This window comes from Plutella xylostella, chromosome 27 (assembly GCF_932276165.1).
Source record: "Plutella xylostella chromosome 27, ilPluXylo3.1, whole genome shotgun sequence".
Lineage (NCBI taxonomy): Eukaryota > Metazoa > Arthropoda > Insecta > Lepidoptera > Plutellidae > Plutella > Plutella xylostella.
The window spans coordinates 8,528,039-8,550,477 of record NC_064007.1 but is presented as its reverse complement, the minus strand read 5'-3'; the positions used below and the strand labels follow the sequence as shown (position 1 = coordinate 8,550,477).

General features: G+C 36.4%; 1 protein-coding gene and 1 long non-coding RNA gene across 2 annotated transcripts in view; both read left to right on the top strand.

The window, feature by feature from the left end:
• LOC119691835 overlaps nucleotides 1-8,584 on the top strand; it is a 29,740-nt gene extending 21,156 nt beyond the window's left edge. The window contains exons 2-3 of the mRNA XM_038110226.2: nucleotides 7,257-7,515; nucleotides 8,221-8,584. Coding sequence (XP_037966154.2) covers nucleotides 7,309-7,515; nucleotides 8,221-8,379 — 366 coding nt within the window. The 5' untranslated portion in view covers nucleotides 7,257-7,308 and the 3' untranslated portion in view covers nucleotides 8,380-8,584. The remainder of the gene's footprint in view (nucleotides 1-7,256; nucleotides 7,516-8,220) is intronic.
• A 5,501-nt stretch (nucleotides 8,585-14,085) lies between these two features.
• LOC105392374 lies at nucleotides 14,086-21,177 on the top strand. Its single transcript, XR_007267908.1, has 3 exons — nucleotides 14,086-15,762; nucleotides 17,800-17,863; nucleotides 20,860-21,177. It is a non-coding gene; the product is annotated as an uncharacterized LOC105392374 (long non-coding RNA).
• Nucleotides 21,178-22,439: the final 1,262 nt, after the last annotated feature.

Below are 22,439 nucleotides of genomic sequence, written 5' to 3'. Positions count from 1 at the left end.
CAGTGAGAGAAAAAGACTAGCTTTTATAATGTGTCGATTATACCTAACGAGTACAGTGGCGAGTCAGTGTCCTCGGCCGAGCACTCGGTCACTTGCTAGCCGTTCATTGGTTGAGGATCGGCCGAGAATACTGTCTCACTACTGTACTCGTTAGGTGTAATCGACCCATTACCATGTTGCAATTATTAGCCAGGTCAGCGACTTACGCTAATCTGACACCAAAATCCTTAAAAAAAACTTGGTTTGCCACCGAACAATTAAAATAGTATAGGTTTATGATCTCTGTCTGTGAGTATTTAAAAAAAACTAGGTACTAAAATAAAGTATGAATAATTTCGTTTTCCGAGGATACATTTCAAACGGGACATTATGCCTTATTTATTATGCGATGATGCTAAATTACTGATTGAAGGGTGAAAGGCACAAAGAATTGGACTATTGTTGATTCATGTTGAGTGTTTGAATAAGGGGTAATTTTCTTATAAATTACCCTGTGTTTTGTTACTAAGTAGAAGGTTTACTCTAAGCAATAGCTTACACAAAAATTGTGTTGAACAACGCTAACTTTGCAGCGGGTAAAGGATGGAAGCTTAGTTTTCTCTTGTTATATCTGGTAATCAAAATAATTTTAAAAAGTTGAATCCAAACATATTATAATAAAATTAGACTACGGGATCACGTCAGTGTACTACGAATAATTATTGAAAAATAAATGTTGCCCTCATTGTATTCTATTAGGTGATGGCACTTGTTAATTTTGGAAAGTTATAGCTAGTCTACATTGTGACATGCTCACATTTGAAGGATGTTTAGCGATTGAGGATTTAAAATGCAATGCAAATGCAGTAAGGTTATTTTCGGAGACTTCTTATGTAAAGAAAAAGGCACAAAAATTGGTAAATTAAGATTACCTAAATTGCCTACATCCCTAGACTTCAAAAGCCGTATACACCCCACGTCCCCATTCAATGTCTAAGCGTTTTAACCATAAAACACGACGACCCTTTCACACGCTTCTAACACAAAGTGATAAAGTCCATTATCGTCCGCATTAGTGGCCAGAACAGTTTGCGAGACCAACTCGTAAAATAGTTTAGGAACATTGTCATTTATTGGACTAACTTTAGTCGAGTCTCACTATACGTGAAGCCATTATCATCTGTATTAAGTACCTAGTTACCTCCTGGCTAAAAGCGAAAATTGTTTTTTTTATGTTTTTACTTTATTTAATATTAATTTCTACATTATGGCTTTATAAACTTTAGCGAAAAAATGAGGTTATTAATAAATTGCTATATAGACTGGCCAGTTTTGTTTATATATAGGGACTAAGTGCCAATATCTCCACAGTCGGTTAGAGCATAACCAGTAGTGGTTGACTTTTGATACATCTGTCATGAATTTTATATGGAGATGACGTATAATCAATAAATCAATCCCTGTCGGTTAGATAACCGACTATGGAGAAATTGGCACTAAACATAACACTTTGGTATTTTGCATGAGCGTATTATAGTAAAATTGAACAGGGTTAATTTTAATTAAACTTCAAAAATAACTTTAAAGATTATTTAATCTTAACTGTGTCTGTCTGTCTGTCTGTTACGCTTTCACGCCAAAACTACTGAATGGATTTGAATGAAATTTGGTATACATATGGTCTAGACCCTGAGAAAGAACATAGGCTACTTTTTATCCCGGAATTCCCACGGGAAAACTTTTTAAGGTGAAGCGAAGCTCGCGGGAACAGCTAGTGTCATATAAAGCTGTCGATACTTTCAGATCTATCAAGAAAGTCTGTAAATGTTCTAGATCAGATGGCACAACAAAACTAACTTCTTAATTATCTAACAAAATAAATAGGAGTCCATTAAAAGTCAAGTAAGTAAACTTGCCAAGTAATTCAATACATCGGTTTACGCTCCGGAGATATCGATTTGTTATGATTCTACTGTATACAGGGTGTTGCAACAGTGGTAGGTATATGGTACGCCGAATTTGGGATACTATAATATCGTCATCGTCATTCTAAACAATTTTTTTTTAGAAATTCGTCACAAAAACTATCTTACCATAATAAAAAAAAGTTGCCATAAAGAAGAAAATTTACAAAAGTAGTCTTACAATATTTTTTTAGAATAACTATCCCAGTCAACCCTTTTTGGCACAGAAGGGCTAGCACGGGGCGCAATTAAAACGTGACAAAAGTTTTACATCGCGCAGCCTTAAGAGCGAGCGCGACGGAGAAATTTTGTCGCGTTTTAAATGGCCCTGTATATTCTTGCATGAAGTTGTCACAAACGAATGATACTCTCCGCGATCACTGCACAGACGATTCAAGAGAGACATTACAACACTTACACCTCTCTTCGGTTCTTCCATTTTGAGTAAAAGTGATTTTACACCAGAGATGTGCTATGCTAAGTGTTAAGCTACCTTTACTCAATACTTGTTTTTTTTTTAAGTATTTATAATAATGTTACAAATCAAGTGGTTCCAAATAAGTATATCTTTTTTGTATATTTCATAAAGTTGGTGCCACTGTGCTGACGGACAAATTCTAATATTTAGCTTCTGGGTCTATGCGTCGGCCTCTTGTGACAACCTCAAGGATATATTCCGAAACTATGTTTCCGATCCCATTGATTCTTACATCTCACACGCTTTCTGTACTGCTTATCACCAGTGTAGGAATGTCATGCTCCATGGCACATCCCCAGTGGAGAAGCACCCTAAGACCATCGAGACTAGTGGCAAACAGTTTGCAACTTCCACTCCAAATGCATCGGAACTTATATATTATCCAAAGACGCAAAACGCATCATAACATAACAAGAACACGAGACCGCCTCGGCGACGGGTGGACAAGTTAGTTCATTAATCATTGAGTGCAAAGTTTGCGTGAGTAAGCGAGCACTCCTAACTGGGGCAGCAGTGTATGGTAGGTTAAGGTTCTGGTTCTAGCGGCAAATTGTTCGTATAAATCTTTTGGTAAGGGGTCCCGTTTGCTTTGCAGTGGTGTGAATGTGGTGTTTGCGTGAATGGTTTTAATTCTGTAATGTTTCCATCTATCTGTGTACAGATAATTAAAAAAAAAAAAAAAAAAAAAAAACACGCACTCACGCCTTGTACTAATGTACTCCCTTGCGGGGTAGGCAGAGGTGCATTGCTGCACCCACTTTTCGCCAGAGTGTATGTTAGTCCCAATGTAGTAGGGGGCGGGCCTATTGCCATTTTACGGGCACATCCAAGACCCGAGAACAAATATCTGTGTTTAAACAAATAACTGTACAGATAATTGTAGATATTATTAATTATTTCTGCACTTTACAAAAAAATACTAAATTAAAATCCCTCCCAAATCACACTGTGTGTATACGGATCAATTTAAAATGATGATTTTTCTACTCGACATTACAGTATGTAATTATCAAAATAGTAAGTCAAATACCTAGTGAATACCAACCTACAATGCAGTTGATTGATTAATACTTTATTACGAAGTCACAAATGAATGTGAATAACAGCAAATCCATATAAGTAGTTACTTGAATTATTTAAATAGCTGTAATTATCACTCAATTATTTTAAATACTAGGTGTATGATGTAAGTAAGTACTAGTTGTTAAGAAATAGACCTATATGCCATTCAGTAAATAATTTTCAGTCATGGAGGTAAGCCAACATGAGAGCGAAAAATGGCGTCCAGATAAGGTCTAAAGGTGTTAATAATTATCTGTGTTGTACAACAGAGGTAGAAAGTAATAAGTCCACTTTTTATAAGACTTCATTTTTACACTTATGGGATATCACGCGATCTCAATAGAGTAAAATTAATAGGTTTTCTTAAAAAGTGACTTATTTTCTACCTCTGAGGTACAGATATGTTGAGTGACTAGTTGCATCCTCTGTCATAGCGTCAGGTTGGAAAATATCGTTCACTTTTATTTATTTATACTTGATCACAACTACAGCAACAATAAGCCTAATTCATTGACAATTTAATTTTAATAAATTCATTAACACATTTAATTTAGACACACAATTCATATTTTTTACACACACTAACAGTTTTTCACAAATAAAATACCCATAATCGATACTAAACGGATTATTTACCTACAAAACTTATGTTAAAATTCGGGTAAAACTATTGAAAAGCTCAGAAAGTTCTCTCAAAGCTTCAGGAAGGAAGTTTAAATGAAGTTTATAAGCTTAAGTTTCTGAGAACCTCCATATTATGCGAGTGGCCACAAAGAGGGTAGTCCGTAGATTACATAAATATGACATAACTAAATGGTTTTACATATTTTAAGAAGTGGATAAATCGTTTCATTTAAGTTAGACGGCCGACTGGTGTAGTGCTTAGTGACTCTAACTGCTAAGCCGAAGGTCCCGGGTCCCAGCTGGGGACAGAGACAGATAATTGTACATTTATTTGTATATTTATAATTAAAATGTATGTATCTGTGTAAATATATCAGCTGTCCGATACCCATAATACAGGCTCTGTCTAGCTTGGGTTCGGATGGCCGTGTGTGAGATGTCCCCACATATTTATTATTATCTTCTCGTATCGGTAACAAACACTGTAGCTGAACTAGGTTTCTTCATGTAGTAGGATTAGCCAGTCAGATCTAGTACGGCTTTTGAAATTTACGTAAACGATAAAACGTAAACTTTATAGTTTTCAACAAACTATCAAACCAGTGGCTGCCACGGTACCGTTGATACGCCACTCGGGAGGGTTTCTTTCATGCAGCCCTTTATTTAAGGTAGTATTGCGATTGGCAGTGATTCAGCTGTTCAAATGGGTTTCACAGGACAATATGATAGATACATACTCGTAGATAATATTCTATTATATTACACAAAAATACATTACAAAAAGCAAAGGTGAGATACTTTTATGAGTATCTCTACCTATGTATTATTTCTGGAATTTTACATTATATTCGTCGAATTTCAAATTTACCTGAATCCAAATAAATGCGAGCGAAAATAGCGTCTTTCTTAGTAAAGTAAATTATTCCCATTATATTTAACCTTAAAAAGGCCAAAGAAGAATACCGACTGATAAAAGAAACACGTGCCGTCCTTGCTAAAAATAAAGTTAAGTATAATTTTTATGACGTACACAACTTTGATCTTCGATACTGTAGGCCTACCACGACATCACGACTTCGAAGTTTTATACTTTTGCCTTAATAGTCGCCTGCTAAATCACATCGCTCTCCAAAAGTGGTGGTAAATTTTTCCAGCTTCGCGGACTTATATATGTAACAACAATACTCCAAGCTGTAAACTAATTACTTTGAAACCTTCAATCCACGATAGTAAATGGGTAAAATGGGCATTATAATTCATATGCAGCGCAAGTGCTACTGGATTAGCACTCCAATAATGGTGGTGCCCATGATTCGCGGATTATAACAATAATTAATTTGTTTAACAATTAATACTCCAAGCTGTAAGCTTTAGGTATCACTTATAACTTAATTACTTCTCTAAAAGAAAACCTAGTAGGTACTTTACTGCTACAAACTGCAAAACATTTCATTCGCAGTCTCAGAGTACACCCCCAGGACCTTTGATACAACCCACGCGTTTCAGACGCTCCGCCACAAGATAACAACATCCTCCCTGAATCTCATCTCTTCTAACGCATTAGATTTAAGGTCTACAATCGCACGTATATTTAGACGATATTCTAATATTCACTTGGATCCTCCTGTACTTCGATGTAACACCTACAGATTTGCTCCATGGCCCTTTGTGATAGAAACAGGTTGCTATATTAGTCCCGTGACGTCCATTCATGAGGCAGTCAGTCTTCGGAGCCGCTACAACCAACACATATCGAGCTAAAGTATCAGATATACGGTTTAACTTTTACACTTTACACATTCATATTGAGTACCTACAAGTATCATTAAAGTATCAGTGATAAATAAAAAATAAACAGGGTTTTTCTAAAATTCAAACGATTTATTTTTGGTATAAGTACCTGCTTATTTCAAAAATATTTTAAGGCGCGTTGATTCTGCAGTTAGTGAAGTGAAGTGCGAGCCTCCGGGGCTCTTTACGAAACAACCGCTCCTTAACTGGTAAGCATTTTAAGCTATTCTTCTCCTTCTTAGGGTCTCAGTAACAAATACAAAAACAAAGACAAAGTTTTGTCACCATGGGAGAACAGTGAAAGCCAGTCAGATAACCGTCAGGTTGCTGATTGCCCAGGGTGCGCCAAGCGTATACATAAGAGACAAATGATACAACGATGAAAGGGAGGTTCCTTCCATACGGGGTAAGAAGTCTAAACCTCTCGACTATTATGACAGTAAGCTTGTACTAGTTACTTAACTATGCACCTAACTAGAGAGGTTCATTCAGCCCATGCCCACGGAACCCTAGTCAACTCCGGTCGAGGAAAATCTTTTCCATTTAGCTAACTGCATTTTTATGTGCAAAAAAATCTCTCCAAACAAAAGTTTTAATACTTCTAACGGGACTGTTTAATGGCACTGACCCAGTTTCGTCTTAATTGATTAGTCAGATAGATAATAAGTTTGTTTAAATAAAGACTTTGTATTCCACAAACTTGCAAAGGTCAACGGGTTTTTAAACTGTTAGGATTGTTAAGGAAAGTTGTAATGGTTGCGTTTGATTGGGTACTTAAGGAATGCAGAAGTGGGTCACAAACAATATGGAACGAAATCTGTTCTAAGATAGCATAGCTATTATAGTTTTATTAGGATATTATCTGGTTGGATAAATTGATTTTGTTTTTTACTGCTACATATTATAGTGATGCGCTTTCATGGCGATTTCGGCGTTGCAGTTTTAACTCTTCTTCGTTTCTTTGGATGTTTGTAGCCCCTTCACGTAAAAACTACTGAACGTATTAAATAAAACTTTGTATGCAAGAAGCTGACACATGTACTTGATGATGACAATAACCATGTACTTGACTAATTTTATCCCAGACTTCTCACAGGATAACTTTACAAGCCCAACAGAAGCTTGCGGGATCAGCTAGTCACTTATATTTAGCTTAATTTTAACTGACCGGTTCCTATTTGGCTGTTCTTTTTTACATTTATGTTTATTTTTGCCCAACCTTACTACCAATTTTCCCGTACCTCCTGTAGGTTGACTGGTAGAAAATGCTTTTAGCATGAAATACATCAAACAGTTTTGTCGAATTATTAATTTATTTGTGTAATAAAGAGTTAAACTGACATGTGTAATTGTTGCAGGCGCTACAGCGTGTCGCGGCGGCGGCGGCGGGCGCGGCGCGGGCGCTAGCACATGCGCGGTGTGCTGTGCATGTGTGCGGCGCTGGCGTTGTGGGCGCCGCCCACCGCGGGCCGCGAGCCAATCGCCGCCGGCCGCGCGCCGACCGCCGCCGGTCGCGAGCCAACCGCCGTCGAGCGCGCGCCAACCGGAGCCGGCCGCGAGCCAATCGCCGCGCGCCAGCCACACTTGCACGCGATACGGAGACAAATACTGGCCAAGGTGAATGAAATCATAAAATTTTGGTATATTCTGCATAACACAACACAAAATATTTCCCATCCGTGACCTAAAACTCCAGTTCAGTCTTACTTCACTCTATAGTCACCTACTTATCTATACAAAGAAGATAAACCGAAAGTAAAACTTTGTCAAACAGGAAGCGTTACTAGCGCTAGCGTTGCGTTGCCTACTGCTAGCGCTGGCGATCTGTTTGACGGTATTTTGCCATAGTAGTACCTACAACACATCTTAGGCCTGGGTCTCCTATTTACGCCATAGATCGCGTCCAGCGTCACGCCGTAGGCCGCGTCACAATGCTCATTATGTCTACGCGCCATCGTCGGCGTGTGAGGGAGACCGCATCAGTACATTTCTATAGTGAGCATCATGACGCGGCCTACGGCGTGACGCTGGACGCGATCTACGGCGTAAATAGGAGACCCAGGCCTTAGCGTCATAGCGCGGCGTCAAGTTAGGAAGTTAGCGCTCCAACGCACGCTAGTAACGCGTCCTGTTTGACAAAGCCTTCTACTCTACGTTTTATCGGCAACAATACAGCGCGAACGGCGCGTTTTCAAAAACGTTTATCCTGATAGTTTTGTGGGAAATAGTCCTGACAGTAAATGGCTTAGTTTAAGTCCATTTGACTGCCTTTACGACACAAATAAACCTTCCTCTCTCTAACCCATGTACCCTTGCTTCCAGCTGGGGCTCTCCGCGCGGCCGACGCCGCAGCGCGCGCCGCCGCGCGACGTGGTGCGGCAGATCCTGGCTCACGCGGCCGACCCCGCGCCGCCGCCCGAGCACCGGGATACTAGGGAGATCATCGCGATAGCCCACAGAGGTATACCATCTAGTACATGATGGTGAATGTGTACAATGTGGTAAAACATTAGGTCACGACTGCCTGCGTTGTGAGAGAGCAAAAGAAGCAGTCGTGACTAATGTTTAAAGAAAGTCTGGGGATAAAATGGTATAACATCAATAATTTAATCATACAAGGTGTAAATAACAGATTAATACCTAGTAGGTGCAGCAAAAATATATTTAGGGGAGATGTGACTACCTTAAGTCCTTAACACCACCGACACATTAGCAATCAACAATCAACAAATAGATAGGCAATGTTGTATGATTGCGTATGGATTGTTAATTCCTAAAGATTGGTGGTACGGTAGTAACGGTATGTTTTCAGCATAACGCATTCATGAACATCTTTCTTTGACTGAGTGGTTTTTATTACAAATAAAATGTTATTTATACTTTAGTTTATTGACCTAGTGCTCACCGTAGTAACCATGCTGACCTTATAGTAGTTTGGATGATAGTAGTATCTAAATCCTTATGAGGACACAGTCATAGGATGGTATAATAGTAGTGCTGACGGCTCATTCACGAAATAAAAAGAATGTTCAAATGACGTGGACCTGTAAAAATAAGCTAAAATACTTATTTCCACCACTAGTGATATGGCTTGAAATATTCTTGAACAATTACCCTCCTTACATAAAGTCTGAAAATGAGTAAGTACGTGTGAAATGTCTTTTCTCTACAAATTCTGCCAACGCGGTCACGGTTAATTGTCAACGCCTACGATATTTTATGCTCTACTAAGTTTTTAATGGTGGTAGATGACTATCGACAAATAATTGTAAAATTTTACGTCGATTAAACCATTTGAATTTGAATTTGAATTTTGAATTTAAGTGAAGTAGATCTTTGAATATTCTCTTTGCAAATCGAACACAATTTTTATTTCAATATTAACAAATTTTTATTAAATGTTTTACTATATTAAAATTATTCATTAGATTAGGATCCTTTTTTTTTTAACATTGTTATAGTTAAATAATAATGTATGATTTGACTTTAATAAAAATTATACAGTGAATGAAATGCCGCAGTGTTATCTGGACGATATCATAGTTCAGTCTTGATGAAACGCAAATCTTAGTAGCTGCTCTTACTAAGATTACTTGCACAGCGGATATACACATAATAGAGCTTCCCCATCATAAGATTTATATTCAAATGTAAGGCCAGTAGATGAAACGACTTATGTTAAAGTAGGACAGGCCTGTCCGGTGTTCTAACGAACATGACTTTTCATTATATTATCCAACCACATTATTCCTTATTACCTTTTTCCTCTTACTATTATTATAATTTTATTATTATTAGCCGTCCAGAAAAATACACCTTTGAACCAGTCGACCAGGAAACGGCCAGGAGAACCCTGCATCCCAAACAACAAACCGAGAAGCATAAAATTCGGCCGTTAACTGCGTCAGAGCGAGCGAATAAAAACTGTGACTGCGCTAAATTGCATCTGAACGCATTATGAAGAGTCATAAATAGCAGTGGCGCATCTTCTGTTTGGCTAACTCGAGTAATAGCCTGAAGCGGGCCTCCATTGTGAGACGAGTAAAAAGATATATTAACATATGTTAGTGATTAATCACGTCGGTTGGCATGGTTGCGAGTCAGTGAGCTGTGGGTCAGTCTATAATTAGGATGGTATCGATTGGGCAAACTCAGGCCGTCCCGGTTGTTGCTAGACTCCAGACGTCTAAGCCTTTAGACGCATAAATTAGGGTGTTATTATTTTTGTCTGAGTAGTCGATCCCCCAGGAGGCGTTGGCTGGCGCTTCCTCGGGTATCGTATGTAGTATACATATAGTTTAATATATTATATAACACTTGTATTTGATGATTAGGATGAACAGTGATGTTTTCGTGTTATACTTTGTACAGCAATTTTTTTTTATAAATGTGGTTTGCTATAGCTATATTATATAGCTACATACATAACTTATATAGCTATATTGTATAGCTATATAAGTTGTTATAATATTACAACACCTTACACTTAACATCTTATAATATTAATATTACACGTTTTTATTGCTGTACGAAGCATTTTCTTAAACTTAAAAGCGAAATGACCCATTTCTTCCCTAATTTGTTTGCACTATGTTAAATTATTCATGTATTTTTTATCAATGTTACTAAAATACTTACCTACTGTAATATTTTTTTGCTACCCAAATTTTGCAAGTTTTTCAGGTTTTGCTACGAATTGAATTTATCTACAATGACATCATGGAATCATTAAAATTTCTGAGTAAGTATCATTTATCTACACACCTACCTATCATAGAATCCTACATAATAATATAGGGTAAACTACCCTATTGTTGACACCCCTCCATTTATTGACACAGCGCGGAATAATTAAAGGAAACAAGACAACGCTTCGTTCTATTTAGTGATATTTATCTTTGAATGCAGCAGTAATAGTTATTCTGTAATGGTAACACTCGGTGGTCCTTTTTACAGCAATGGCTGACCAATAAAACATAGACAATTCGTGCCTCTCCGTTGCTTCTTCAAATTCCGCCATCTTGGATCACTTTTTGCAAAGGACAGTGGCTACTTTAAGAAGAAATTTGCTAGTATTTCTTTTAAAAAATTATAAATTTGTTATTTGGACTGAAAAGTGAACAAAATTCCTTTTCCATTTCTTACCTCAAAAACCAATTATTTTCGGTTATAACTTCGAATTTAGGTGGTGTCAATTATAGGTAGCACTTTCCGTATATTTTCCTAATATTGACATATTGGGTCAATAATTGGAAGGAATGTTTTATAGAATAGAATAGAATAGAATAGAATTCATTTATTCACAAGAAACAAGGTTATACATGAGATCTTAAACATCAAATTACAGTTTCTATCATGCTTCACCGAGGAATCGGTATGTGAAATACTTAACAAATAAAATGTTACTTCATGCACAAATTGAGATTACTTAAATAGGTATTAAATGCACCACAATAATTACATAAATTAAAATACTATGCCAATTCAATACAATTAATTAAATAGGTACTAGTTATATGTCAATTGAAATTAAAATAAGAATAACAAAATATTGATACATATGTTAAAATTCATTTGCAATCTCATAATTTAATTTATAATTCATTCTTTTATAATTAAAAAAGTCATTGATTGAATAAAATACATTTTCTGTCAACCAATATTTTAGTTTATGCTTAAATAGTTTTAGAGGCAATTGTTTTATTTCATGCGGTATACAGTTATAGACCTTTATAGTCATGATGTGACAATTTTTGCTATACAAGGCACTATTATGCTTTGGTAGAACTAGGCGTTCTTTGTTCCTTATGTCAAAATTTACAATGTTGCCAGCTTTTTTATAAAGATTAGGGTTTACTTTTAACATGTATATTTTTTGTTTTCATGTTAATATTTTTGCGGTAGTTTATCCTATAACGATCATGTTAACACTATTTAATCATTTATCCCACATGAATTTCCAATTCATGACACAGTGTCAATACTGTGAAATCCAATTATCGACATAGTGTCAGTAATCTATTTCCCTATTATTGACATGTCTATATATAGGCAAAGTGTCAATAATTAGTCTCATAAACGATAAATATTTTTATGGGAGCTTACTATACTATGACACTCAAAAAATAACTTTTCCTGCTTCACTTCTCACTGCCTTCCTGCAACCTATACGAAGTCGTCTGACTATCAGTGGCAGGTGGCCTGCCAACTGCTCTACGTCCACCTGTCATCATTTTGCCTGTCCAAAAGTGTCCTGCACACTTCCCACCCAGCTGAATCCACCTCGTAATCTATTAAAACTGGGATTCTGACCCGGCGGGTAAACAATGATCAAGATAGGTGTTAAGATTCACAAAATTGAATGATATCCAGCGGTATCGTTCGTTTCGATTGGGACACTGGATATTACCTTAGTCTTGAACATGTTTATCTACAGGCCAACTCTCAAGGATGCTACGTGTAGTTCTGCGAGCATAAACTGGAGATATCAGAGGCATATTCATGATTCATTATGTCTTCATCAATACAGATGTGACAAAGCTACACCACACTTTTTCTTTGGCCTTTCTCTTCCAGTAGCTACTTACCAGGTACATGTCTAAGATCAGCCTTGGTCCTGATGGCCAAAAGGCGTACTATGTCACGCTTGCCTGTTCGTTACCTCCACTCGAGAACTCGATTACTCCAACTGTCTTTCTTCTTGGGTGGCTGGCCTATTGGCATCTCACATTGGTTCTCTGATGGATTGATTACCCCATTTCAGTCCGCATTACGACTTTATATCAGTGGACCTGTTAGCCCAGCCGTGACCACGTTTCTGAACCATATGGCATCAGCAGCAGGACGCACTGGCTGGAACCTTTGAGAAATGCCCAGGAGATCATGAGACGAAGCAGCCTAACTCAGTGGGACTAGTCTGCTAGCATCAGTATTAGATGCAGTACATATGTTATGTCAGATAACTAGCTGACGACTTATGGTATGTGACACTTATGGTGTTTCAATATATCACCGTGATATACCAAATAGAGAACCGGACCCATGGTACCCTCCCAAAGGTTTAATTCATGTTAAAAACGGTTTTTATTACCTAATATCAAGCATGTCAATAATTGGTACAGGAGGTGTCATAAATTGGAAAACGCGTGTCAATAATTGGGAAATAGGGGTTCTTTCAAATTTATGGCTGATAATAAAAAACTAAGACTATAGGGTCATTGTTTTGTCAAAAATATTATAAATGAATATACACCTGAAACCGCTACAGAAAAAAATACCACAATAGTAATATTGTATGCGTATTTATGGCCAGTTTTGCAGACAACTCGTCTTAAAGTGTCAATAATTGGGTAGTTTACCCTATATGTGTTATCGATTGATAAAAAAAATATATGTGTAGTAGTCACCACAAAACATGTATTTAATATACCTACTAAAGTACGTTTTTGTCGGCTTCTACTACACGCACGAGCAATGAAAAATTCCCACTTACAAAAAGTAAAAACAACATGACCCCAATTAAAAAAAATATGTTTAGAATTTGATCAAAATAAGGTTATTTGCCTTTTTAGTTGGTAATATTCTGATGCGCTGTTAAATTCCGATAAATAACAATATTGCAGACGGTGTCATTAAACTAGTCTTTACCGTTAAGGAATAATTTGATGCTATTGTCACTGGAACTTTTTCATTGCTCGAAATTCTATTTACCTTAGGTATAGGGTAGGTTTGAGTTGTTTACTAGAACACAATAGATTGCCACGCTGATAAAATAAAAACTACCCCTCACGATGCAAAGCAACACATAGATTTCCTTCACAACTCTTCCTTTAACCCAAGAATTGTGTTTATGTCTTACTTGCACGCATAATACCGTTTTGTCAGATATCAGCCTCATAAAAATGACATAGTTCGTATGTAACAGGGTGCAAAACGTCTCGACTTAACTATTGTTAAAAAAACAAATGTCTTGATGGATGTCTTTTGGTGATAAACCTATTTTAACCGCACCTATTTTAACGGTGTTAAAATTTCTAAATCATTAAAAAGGGCGTCAGAATGTTTAAAAGAAATAGTCATAGTAAAATTTATATTGCGTTTATATTGGAATAAAACTGAGCACAGTAATTTCATATGACACATACTAAAAAATAAGCTCTTCATAGGTAGGGTAGTACCCTGCCACGAACTTTTGGATCGTCCTAGATATACGAGCCCCAAATACTTAATGAACTCCTGTACACAACTATCGATAGAGACCTACAATCTACACCCACGGGCAATGAAAAGGTTCCACTGAGAATTACTCCTAAACTGAAAAAGCTAGCTAAATGACACCTTCTGCAACATTGGAGAACATTTAACAGAGCATCGGGATATTACCAACTTAAAACCGTAATATGTTCTTAATTTTTTCTATTAAATGTTTGAAAAAATTAGGTTCATTTGGTGTCTGCTTTTTGTTAGTGGCACTTTTTCATTGCCCGTGAGTGTACTAGTGGTGTGCTATTTATTTACTAGACTACTACCATGTCTACCATACGTAGTTTACGACGCTGGAGACTAAACGAAGTGACGATGTCACAAATATCGCACTGAACATAAACCTTCCCATTCGTTGCGGATGTCAGTTTATTTATATTTTACTGCCTGAAGGCTCAAATTGAGGAAACCATACTGTAGTAGGTATTTGTATTCGGTGATGTTATTGTGTTCTACATATTATAATTACTTACGCTATTCTTTATAAAAAAACATCCAAAGACCAAAATCAATTTAGGTTTAGAGACCTCCTTCTTACAGAATATTATACTTACGCTATTCTTTATAAAAAAACATCCAAAGACCAAAATCAATTTAGGTTAAGAGACCTCCTTCTTACAGAATATTACTGAAAAACGTATAATTACACACATACAGCTGTAATGCCCGAAGGGGTAGTCAGAGGTGAGTCGTAAGCCAATCACCCACTTTTCGCTGTAGGTACATTTGTACTCCCGTGGTAGGTCGCGAGCCGTATCGCCGCTTTTCGAAACTATTATTAACTGGAATAACGTTTATTAACGCTCGTTTTATTCCTATCTGATTTTTAATACGTTCGCGAAGCGGCGCGGAATTATTCAAACTCTTAAAAAAATATAGAAGTATTTTTTATATGGAATAAAGTTCACATTCGCAGATTGACGATCACGATGTCGGTCGTAAAGTAGAACCCGAGGGATGATTCGATAGAGGCGGCCGCTTCCACGCTTTAATAGTGCTCTTCGCATTTTTACAACCAGGCGGGGCCGGTTCCGGTATTTTCGAAGCGTACTGCTGTACTGTGTAGAGTAGATTACGTTAGCGGAATTCGTCCATGACTTCGCTGCAAACTTAGATTAACAATACACGATATACAATGATATTTAAAGATCGTTATTATCTTAAAGTGTTTCACGGAGGGAGTCCCTTTGTGGGGTAGACAGAGATTCATTATTATTAGGTAATTTTATATCAGACTAGTGGGAGTTTTAAAATCGTTTAATAACAGCAACAAAAATTATTATGTGTGACATTGCACCTCTGCCGTCCTCACTAGGGTATATATTGTATACTACAAGACGTGGATGTATAGGAATATGTTAATGTATGAGAATATCTAGTAAAGCTTATACGTATCACTCTCTCCACGTCAAAGGATAACTGGAAGAAAATGGTATTAACATTAAGTTTGCCTATGTACACGTTAGTTTGATGAGCAATACAGATTTTATTAATAAAGCTTTATTTATTATAATTCCAGGAATGCCTAGCTGGCTAGCGCGCTAATGCTACCTACCTGGCAGAAGATCCATTCTTCATGAAAATCTTACAATGAAACTCAATGTAAGTAAAACTCCTTATTTTAGAATGTATAAGTAAAGTAGCCGTTCAGTACTGAACCCGAAGATTACTAAAAAAATACGCACTACGATAGCAAAACCACATCTAAAATTGTTGAATAATTGTACATAAATACAAAATAGTGATGTTCAAAGTATAACCGTAATACCAAGTTAAGTCGTGTTCTGTCTCGTTCGTTGCTGATCACTACTGAGTATTTCACCGAGAGTCCAAATGATTTCGTAAACCCGAACTCAGATCCACGATATCCGCAGAACGCTAGAAAAGGACTTGAAATTATTAGAAACATCACCGAAAAGAGAATTTGGTTGAAAATCCGAGAAATTCAGTCCCGAGCATCTACTTCCAGATGTATACCAGTTATGCAACGGGCACAGTGATACACACTCGGCTCTGCCGCGCCGACACACGAAACTTAACCTAAAGGCTTCGCAATAAGCTTGGTTTTGGGTGTGATAGTAAGTTGGTGTAGTAGCGGCAACATTTGGGCGCGGGCCAGGGCGGGCGGCGGCGCTACCCCCGCCCAAGTCACAAACTCTCGCGATATTTCCGCTAAAAAAAGATGTCCTTTTCACACTCAAAAATGAAGAAAAAGTAAAAACATCGTTGAATATTTTAATAGTATTGTAGAGCGGGGTCGGTCGTTGCTCATTGTCGCTTCGCTTTTGGATGGATATTTCAATTGCAATCAAAGAGATTTTACTAGCGTTTTGTTATAGCAAGTCTTGCATAAATTAGTTTATTGCGGTTAATGTATGCAATTAAAATACTGTAGATATATGTAAAGTTTTATCACTTATTCGTCAATTAAAATTTGTGTTATCAAAAATTAATAGAAATTGAATTTATTTCACTATTTTATTAGATACCTATTATCATATTGAGGACAGAATAGCTCAGGCGGTAGATATTTTCCAGATTGCGTTGGGGGTCGCGGGTTCGATTCCCATCCAGGAGAAACATTCGTGTTTTGAGCACTAGACTTGTTTTTGCGTAGTTTCCTGAGTTTAACAAGTTACTCTATGTTTCTAGATGTCGTTTAGTTGTATAATAATTATGTATTTATTTAGGCTTTATATCAGCGTTCCGATACTCATACCACCCGTTTGGAGTCGGAGGGAATCTTTTAGAAGAAATTAAGCTTTGACTTAGTTACATTTAGTTTCAGAAATGTTACGTTGTACTGGTTATAAGAATAACCGTACAATATAACAAGAATGATTGAATGAAACTGTATTTATTGAATCTCTGATCAACGAATTATCGTTTCCTTCTTTCGAACGTACCTCCGTGAAAATACAAACACTTATTTATCATTCCGGAATTAAAATACGATATTTAAACGCTCTCGCCTCGTCTTAACCCTCCCGCCAGTGCGTCCGACTCAACATCCTCTTTGAGGCCATAAAATTTTAAATTTAAATGATACGACAAACACTAGTGTTTTTTCCCGACGCCGCCCGAGATAAAATGCCGACTAAGACTGGCTTTCCACCGGAGATGTGCTGTGCAATGTGTGTGTTGCGATGATCTGAAAGAAATCCGTTTCCAGCTAAGCTATGTGCAAGTGTGCATCAATGGATCTTCAATAAATATAATTAATAATAATAATATGTGGGGACATCTCACACACAGCCATCCGACACCAAACTAGGCACTGCCTGTAATATGGGTATCGGTATATCTACGCAAATAAAAGATAAAGAATAAAATATTTATTGGGTAAAAGCAAAATAAACATAATATGAAATACACGGATTTATATAATAATATATTTATTATGTACAAATATCTGTCTTAAAAGAAATATCTGCCCCGGCCGGGAATCAAACCCTGGACCTTCGGCATAGCTGTCAGGATCACTAACATTCGTACGTCGTGATTGGTGGACATAACTACTCTATTAGCAGCGTTACGCGCGCCTAGTAAAGAGCCAACAGTTTCCCTGGGAACGCCGACTAAGAGTACGAGTACACTGCCTTGTCACAGAATGATAACTAGTAACAAACTATGTTTCAGACAAAGCGGACGGAGCAGACAAGACGCACCGAACGGAAAAGGAGGGAACGTGTCTTGCTTTTAGGTAAATATGTTTAACGTAACAGAACGGTTTTACGAACGCACTCTCCATACGGATCTAGGCCTCTAGTACGAGTTTTGCAACTTATGTATACTTTTTTTTTTGCTTTTTTCTGTCACCAGCATACATTATCTGTCAAAAGTTTCATGATAGTTTCCGCTAGAGGCGCCACTTTGTATGCGAAAAATCGTAAACTGTTATAATTTTCGACAAACTATCAAACCTGAATAGAATAGAATAGAATAGAAATATTTATTTGCTGAATATGGGTTTACAATATTAGTTGTTTTACATTAATTTGGTTCCTACATATTCTGCCTGGTAAGGCTTGCAAATTACAATAAGTGGTATTACCACTCTCAAAGCGTGCAATAAATTACATTTTATTATAAATGATTAAGATAAAATTACATTAAATTAATACATAACTTACTTTATAAATACCTAATTAAACTTTTATCAGTCACATCACATGCCACATTTAAATAGTATTATGTTAAAATTGATACTAAATAATAATTAAATGACAAATAAATTAATGTCATGCCATCATATACTCGTCTAGAGAATAAAAACATTTATTTAAAAGCCACTTTGTTAATTCGCATTTAATTTTTTTATAAGGCAAGCTTTTGTACTCAATTGGCAGTTTATTATATATCCTAATACACATTACATAAGCATTATGTTTATATACATCTACCCTAATCTTCGGTAATGTTAGTATATATGGATCTCTGCGTGACCTCTCATTTGAGTCTGATTGCTTTCTAAACAAGTCCATGTGTTCTCTAACAAATACGCATACTTCTTTTATGTACATAGAAAATATTGTTAGAACTTTTAAGGATTTGAAGAAAGGTTTACAGGATTCATCGTTCCTTATACCAACTATGGCTCGAATACATTTTTTTTGAATACGGAAAACTTTAAAGATGTCAGTTGATCGCCCCCATAATAGTAACCCGTAGGCAAGAACTGATGCAACATACCCATGATAAGCAGTTAGGGCTGCATCTTTTGATACCACTTGTCTCAGGTTTCGTAAAGCATAAATGAATTTTCCGACCTTATTTATTACTTGTTCTATATGGGCCTTCCAGTTACAGTGCTTGTCTATTATTAAACCTAAGAATTTTGTATTATTGATTTCTTCTATTTGATTTGATTCATACATTATATTAATTTTGTCAGGATTGGAATTATAAGTTTGAAATTGTATCATATTAGTTTTAGGAATATTTATAGAGAGATCATTATTTTTTAGCCATTCAATAAATTTATGTAATGTACTGTTAATTTCATATTCATATGTATCAGGATTCTCACATTTGAAAACAATTGTGGTGTCATCTGCAAATAGTATGGTCTCATGTTTTGATATGTTTGGTAGTTCATTGATGTAGAGCAGGAAAAGTAGTGGCCCTAATACGCTACCTTGTGGAACACCAGCGTTATTATATTTAAAATCGGATTGCACATTCTCTTTGTGATTCCCTATAATTTTCGCTATTTAAACACACTGCAGACGTTCATCCAGATAGCTTTTAAACCACTTTTGACAGTGTCCTCGAATACCATAGCATTGTAGCTTGTGTAACAGCTTCTTGTGGTTGACAAAGTCAAACGCTTTGCTAAGGTCAAGGAAGACAACTGTCACACGAATTTTTTCATTAAGGCATTCAGTTATATGTTTTAGCAAAGTAAAACACGCTAATGTCGTGGAGCTGTGTTTACGGAACCCGAACTGTTGCTTACATAAAATATTATTGCGGTTTATGAACGATAGAACTCTACTATACATAGCCTTTTCAAAAACTTTTGACAGTACGGGTATTAGGGTTACTGGTCTGTAGTTATGGATATCATACTCATTTCCTTTCTTAAATATTGGTTTCACTAAAGATATTTTGAGTTTGTCGGGAAACTTTCCTTCAAGTAGAGACAGATTTATAATATAGCTTAGGGGTCTTGATAATTCTTTTGCACACAGTTTTAATGTTTTTGTACAGATGTCATCATACCCAGTTGAGCTGTACCTACTAGACCCTCTGCACTTTACACCGTTTGAGAAGCGGCGAATAAACGTGAATTTGTATGGCGCGGGAGAGACACCGTCTAGCGAGAAGCAGCTGCACTAGCTCCGCGCCATACAATTTTGCGTGGTTTCACTGCCCAATCGTTAATGAAAATCCTACACTAGCCCCTTGACTGGCTAATCCTCGCATTACAGTGACTAATCACAGTGCGGCGATTTCAAAATTTTCGGACCTCCGTTAAAGTTGCGTAACGTCAATTTTCACAGTCAAAATGTAAGGCAAAATTGATAGTTCCAAAAGTGACTAAGTTGGCGCTGTTCTTTTTCCATAATAATGTTTGTGTAGTATCCTCCTGACCCCGAGAGGTATAAATGTAAACACTGTTATTAAATTTTTTAAAAATTAAAAAATTAACTTCTGAACTGTTTTGTCACTTTGTCAAAGAACAAATTGTTTAAGGGATAGGTACTTTATAAAACTTTTAAGGAATAACAGGGATACTTCATAAAACTTTTAATATTTTTAAACTATATATATTTTTTTTCAATGTCCTACTCATAGCACGCCAGGTGTCAGGAGGGTATGGTACAACAGCGTCAACAACACACTAAGTATAAGAATATATATATCTCTCTCCTAGACATGTAAAATAGATATAACTAAAATTGTGCTAGATATCAAAATGTATAGCAAAAATTTTAAAAGAGAGAAGTGTGTGACTGAGCCTTTGTGAAATGGTGGTTGACGTAGACTAATTCTTCTTCTTCTTCTAGTGCCGTCTCCTAGCGAAGGTTGGCAATAAACTGGTAGACTCATAATCTTATAAAATTTTACGTTGAATAAAAAATTACCATTCACGCCTTCCCCATCTACAGAACCTTCTGGAATAAATATTTTTATAAATAAGTACCTATAATTATTTAATTAAAATTAACATTTTGTATTTTTCTTTGTTTTCAGGAAGCATTACGTGCGGATCGGAGCTTGAAAAAATAATCAGAAACTTTTTTACAGGACTGTTTTTAGTTAATTAGCGTTCAGACTTAATCAATAGTAATTTGTTTATTTAAGTACTTACTTACATCATCAATAAATTATTTTCAAAATCTATTTAAAACTTTAATTGGGCACAAAATGGTATTTAAAGTTATTCATTAATTTATAAGCACTTAATGCACATATTATATTATAATCAATTGATATCAGTGAAAAAATCAAATTAGATTTTTTGCGAATCGATATCGAACCGAGAGTACTATATTGAATCTATGTAATCGAAGCACAGAAAGTAACCTTTCGAACAAGCAATATTTTAAAAAACATAGAATTTTTTTTGGTCGACCTTTCGGCATTGTACGCAACAGATGCGTCGCATTCAGTTTTCTGTGTATAGAAATTCACATAAGTGCGTTCACTTCATCGGCGTTGTCGATGCCGTTTCTATACAATTATGGCAATCCGTTTTTACAATCGTTCCGATACGTACCTTCGATACCATACGATGCCCATAGGTAAAAGATAGATACATAGAATATTCTTTATTTGTACATAAGAACAGATTTTATAAAGCTTATATACAAACACCTAGTTACCTTTGGGTGGAAGAATATTTATGAAGGCTTACCTTTAAACCTCCGTGACTTGTATTTATCCTATAAATTCATTATTATAACTCAATTAATATAGTACAAGTACTGGGAGCTCGTGTTAATGCGTCCTTGACTTGCAGTCAATTGGTCAAGGCATAAGATTATCGATAAATTACATTATTTTCAATATATCTTTGTTTGCTTTGTTGCAATAATTTATTACTGAGCACCCAATGACTCATGGATAGCGATGATACCATGTTTGAAAGCTTTCCTCCAACTTCGATAAGATCACAAGGACAGAAGGCAGTTGTTGCTGACAAGTTGCCTCTTCTGAGTCCACAAAACGTAATTTCAGCAAATTCACGTTAAACGAAAAGTTTGAAATTGAAAAATGGCCCTACCGGGTGATATATCTGCCAGGTAGACTATCTGTATAATTTCCTATATCGACCAGCGTATCATGATCGCTAGGTAGACGTAATATTTTAATAAATATTTGCATTCACTGGGCAGTCAGCACAAAATACTTAGAGATACTACGTATGAAAGAAAGAAAGAAAATACATTTATTTCACACACACACGGAAACAACACAAAAATAAATAATGAAACAAATAATAAAGAGGTAAATGAGCAAGGGTGTTGCTTCCCGGTGCAGAAACGGGTTCTAGCTCAGCTTGGTGCTATAATAAACCATAGCGCTGGTTTTCAGCTAGAACCCTGGGTGATGTATGCATATGCAGTGAATGATGCCTAATCAAGCCCTAGTCCACCGTGTATGTCACCGACAGCGTTAGCTAATAAAAAAATAATAAATATCCAGAAGATAAGTATAAAACTCCTGAACTAACGACCTTGGCGGCCATGCTGATACAAGACTGATATCATCGGTCAGCCACCGCCAGAGGTCACGGGGTCAGCGGATGAGTACAACCAACACCATTATTA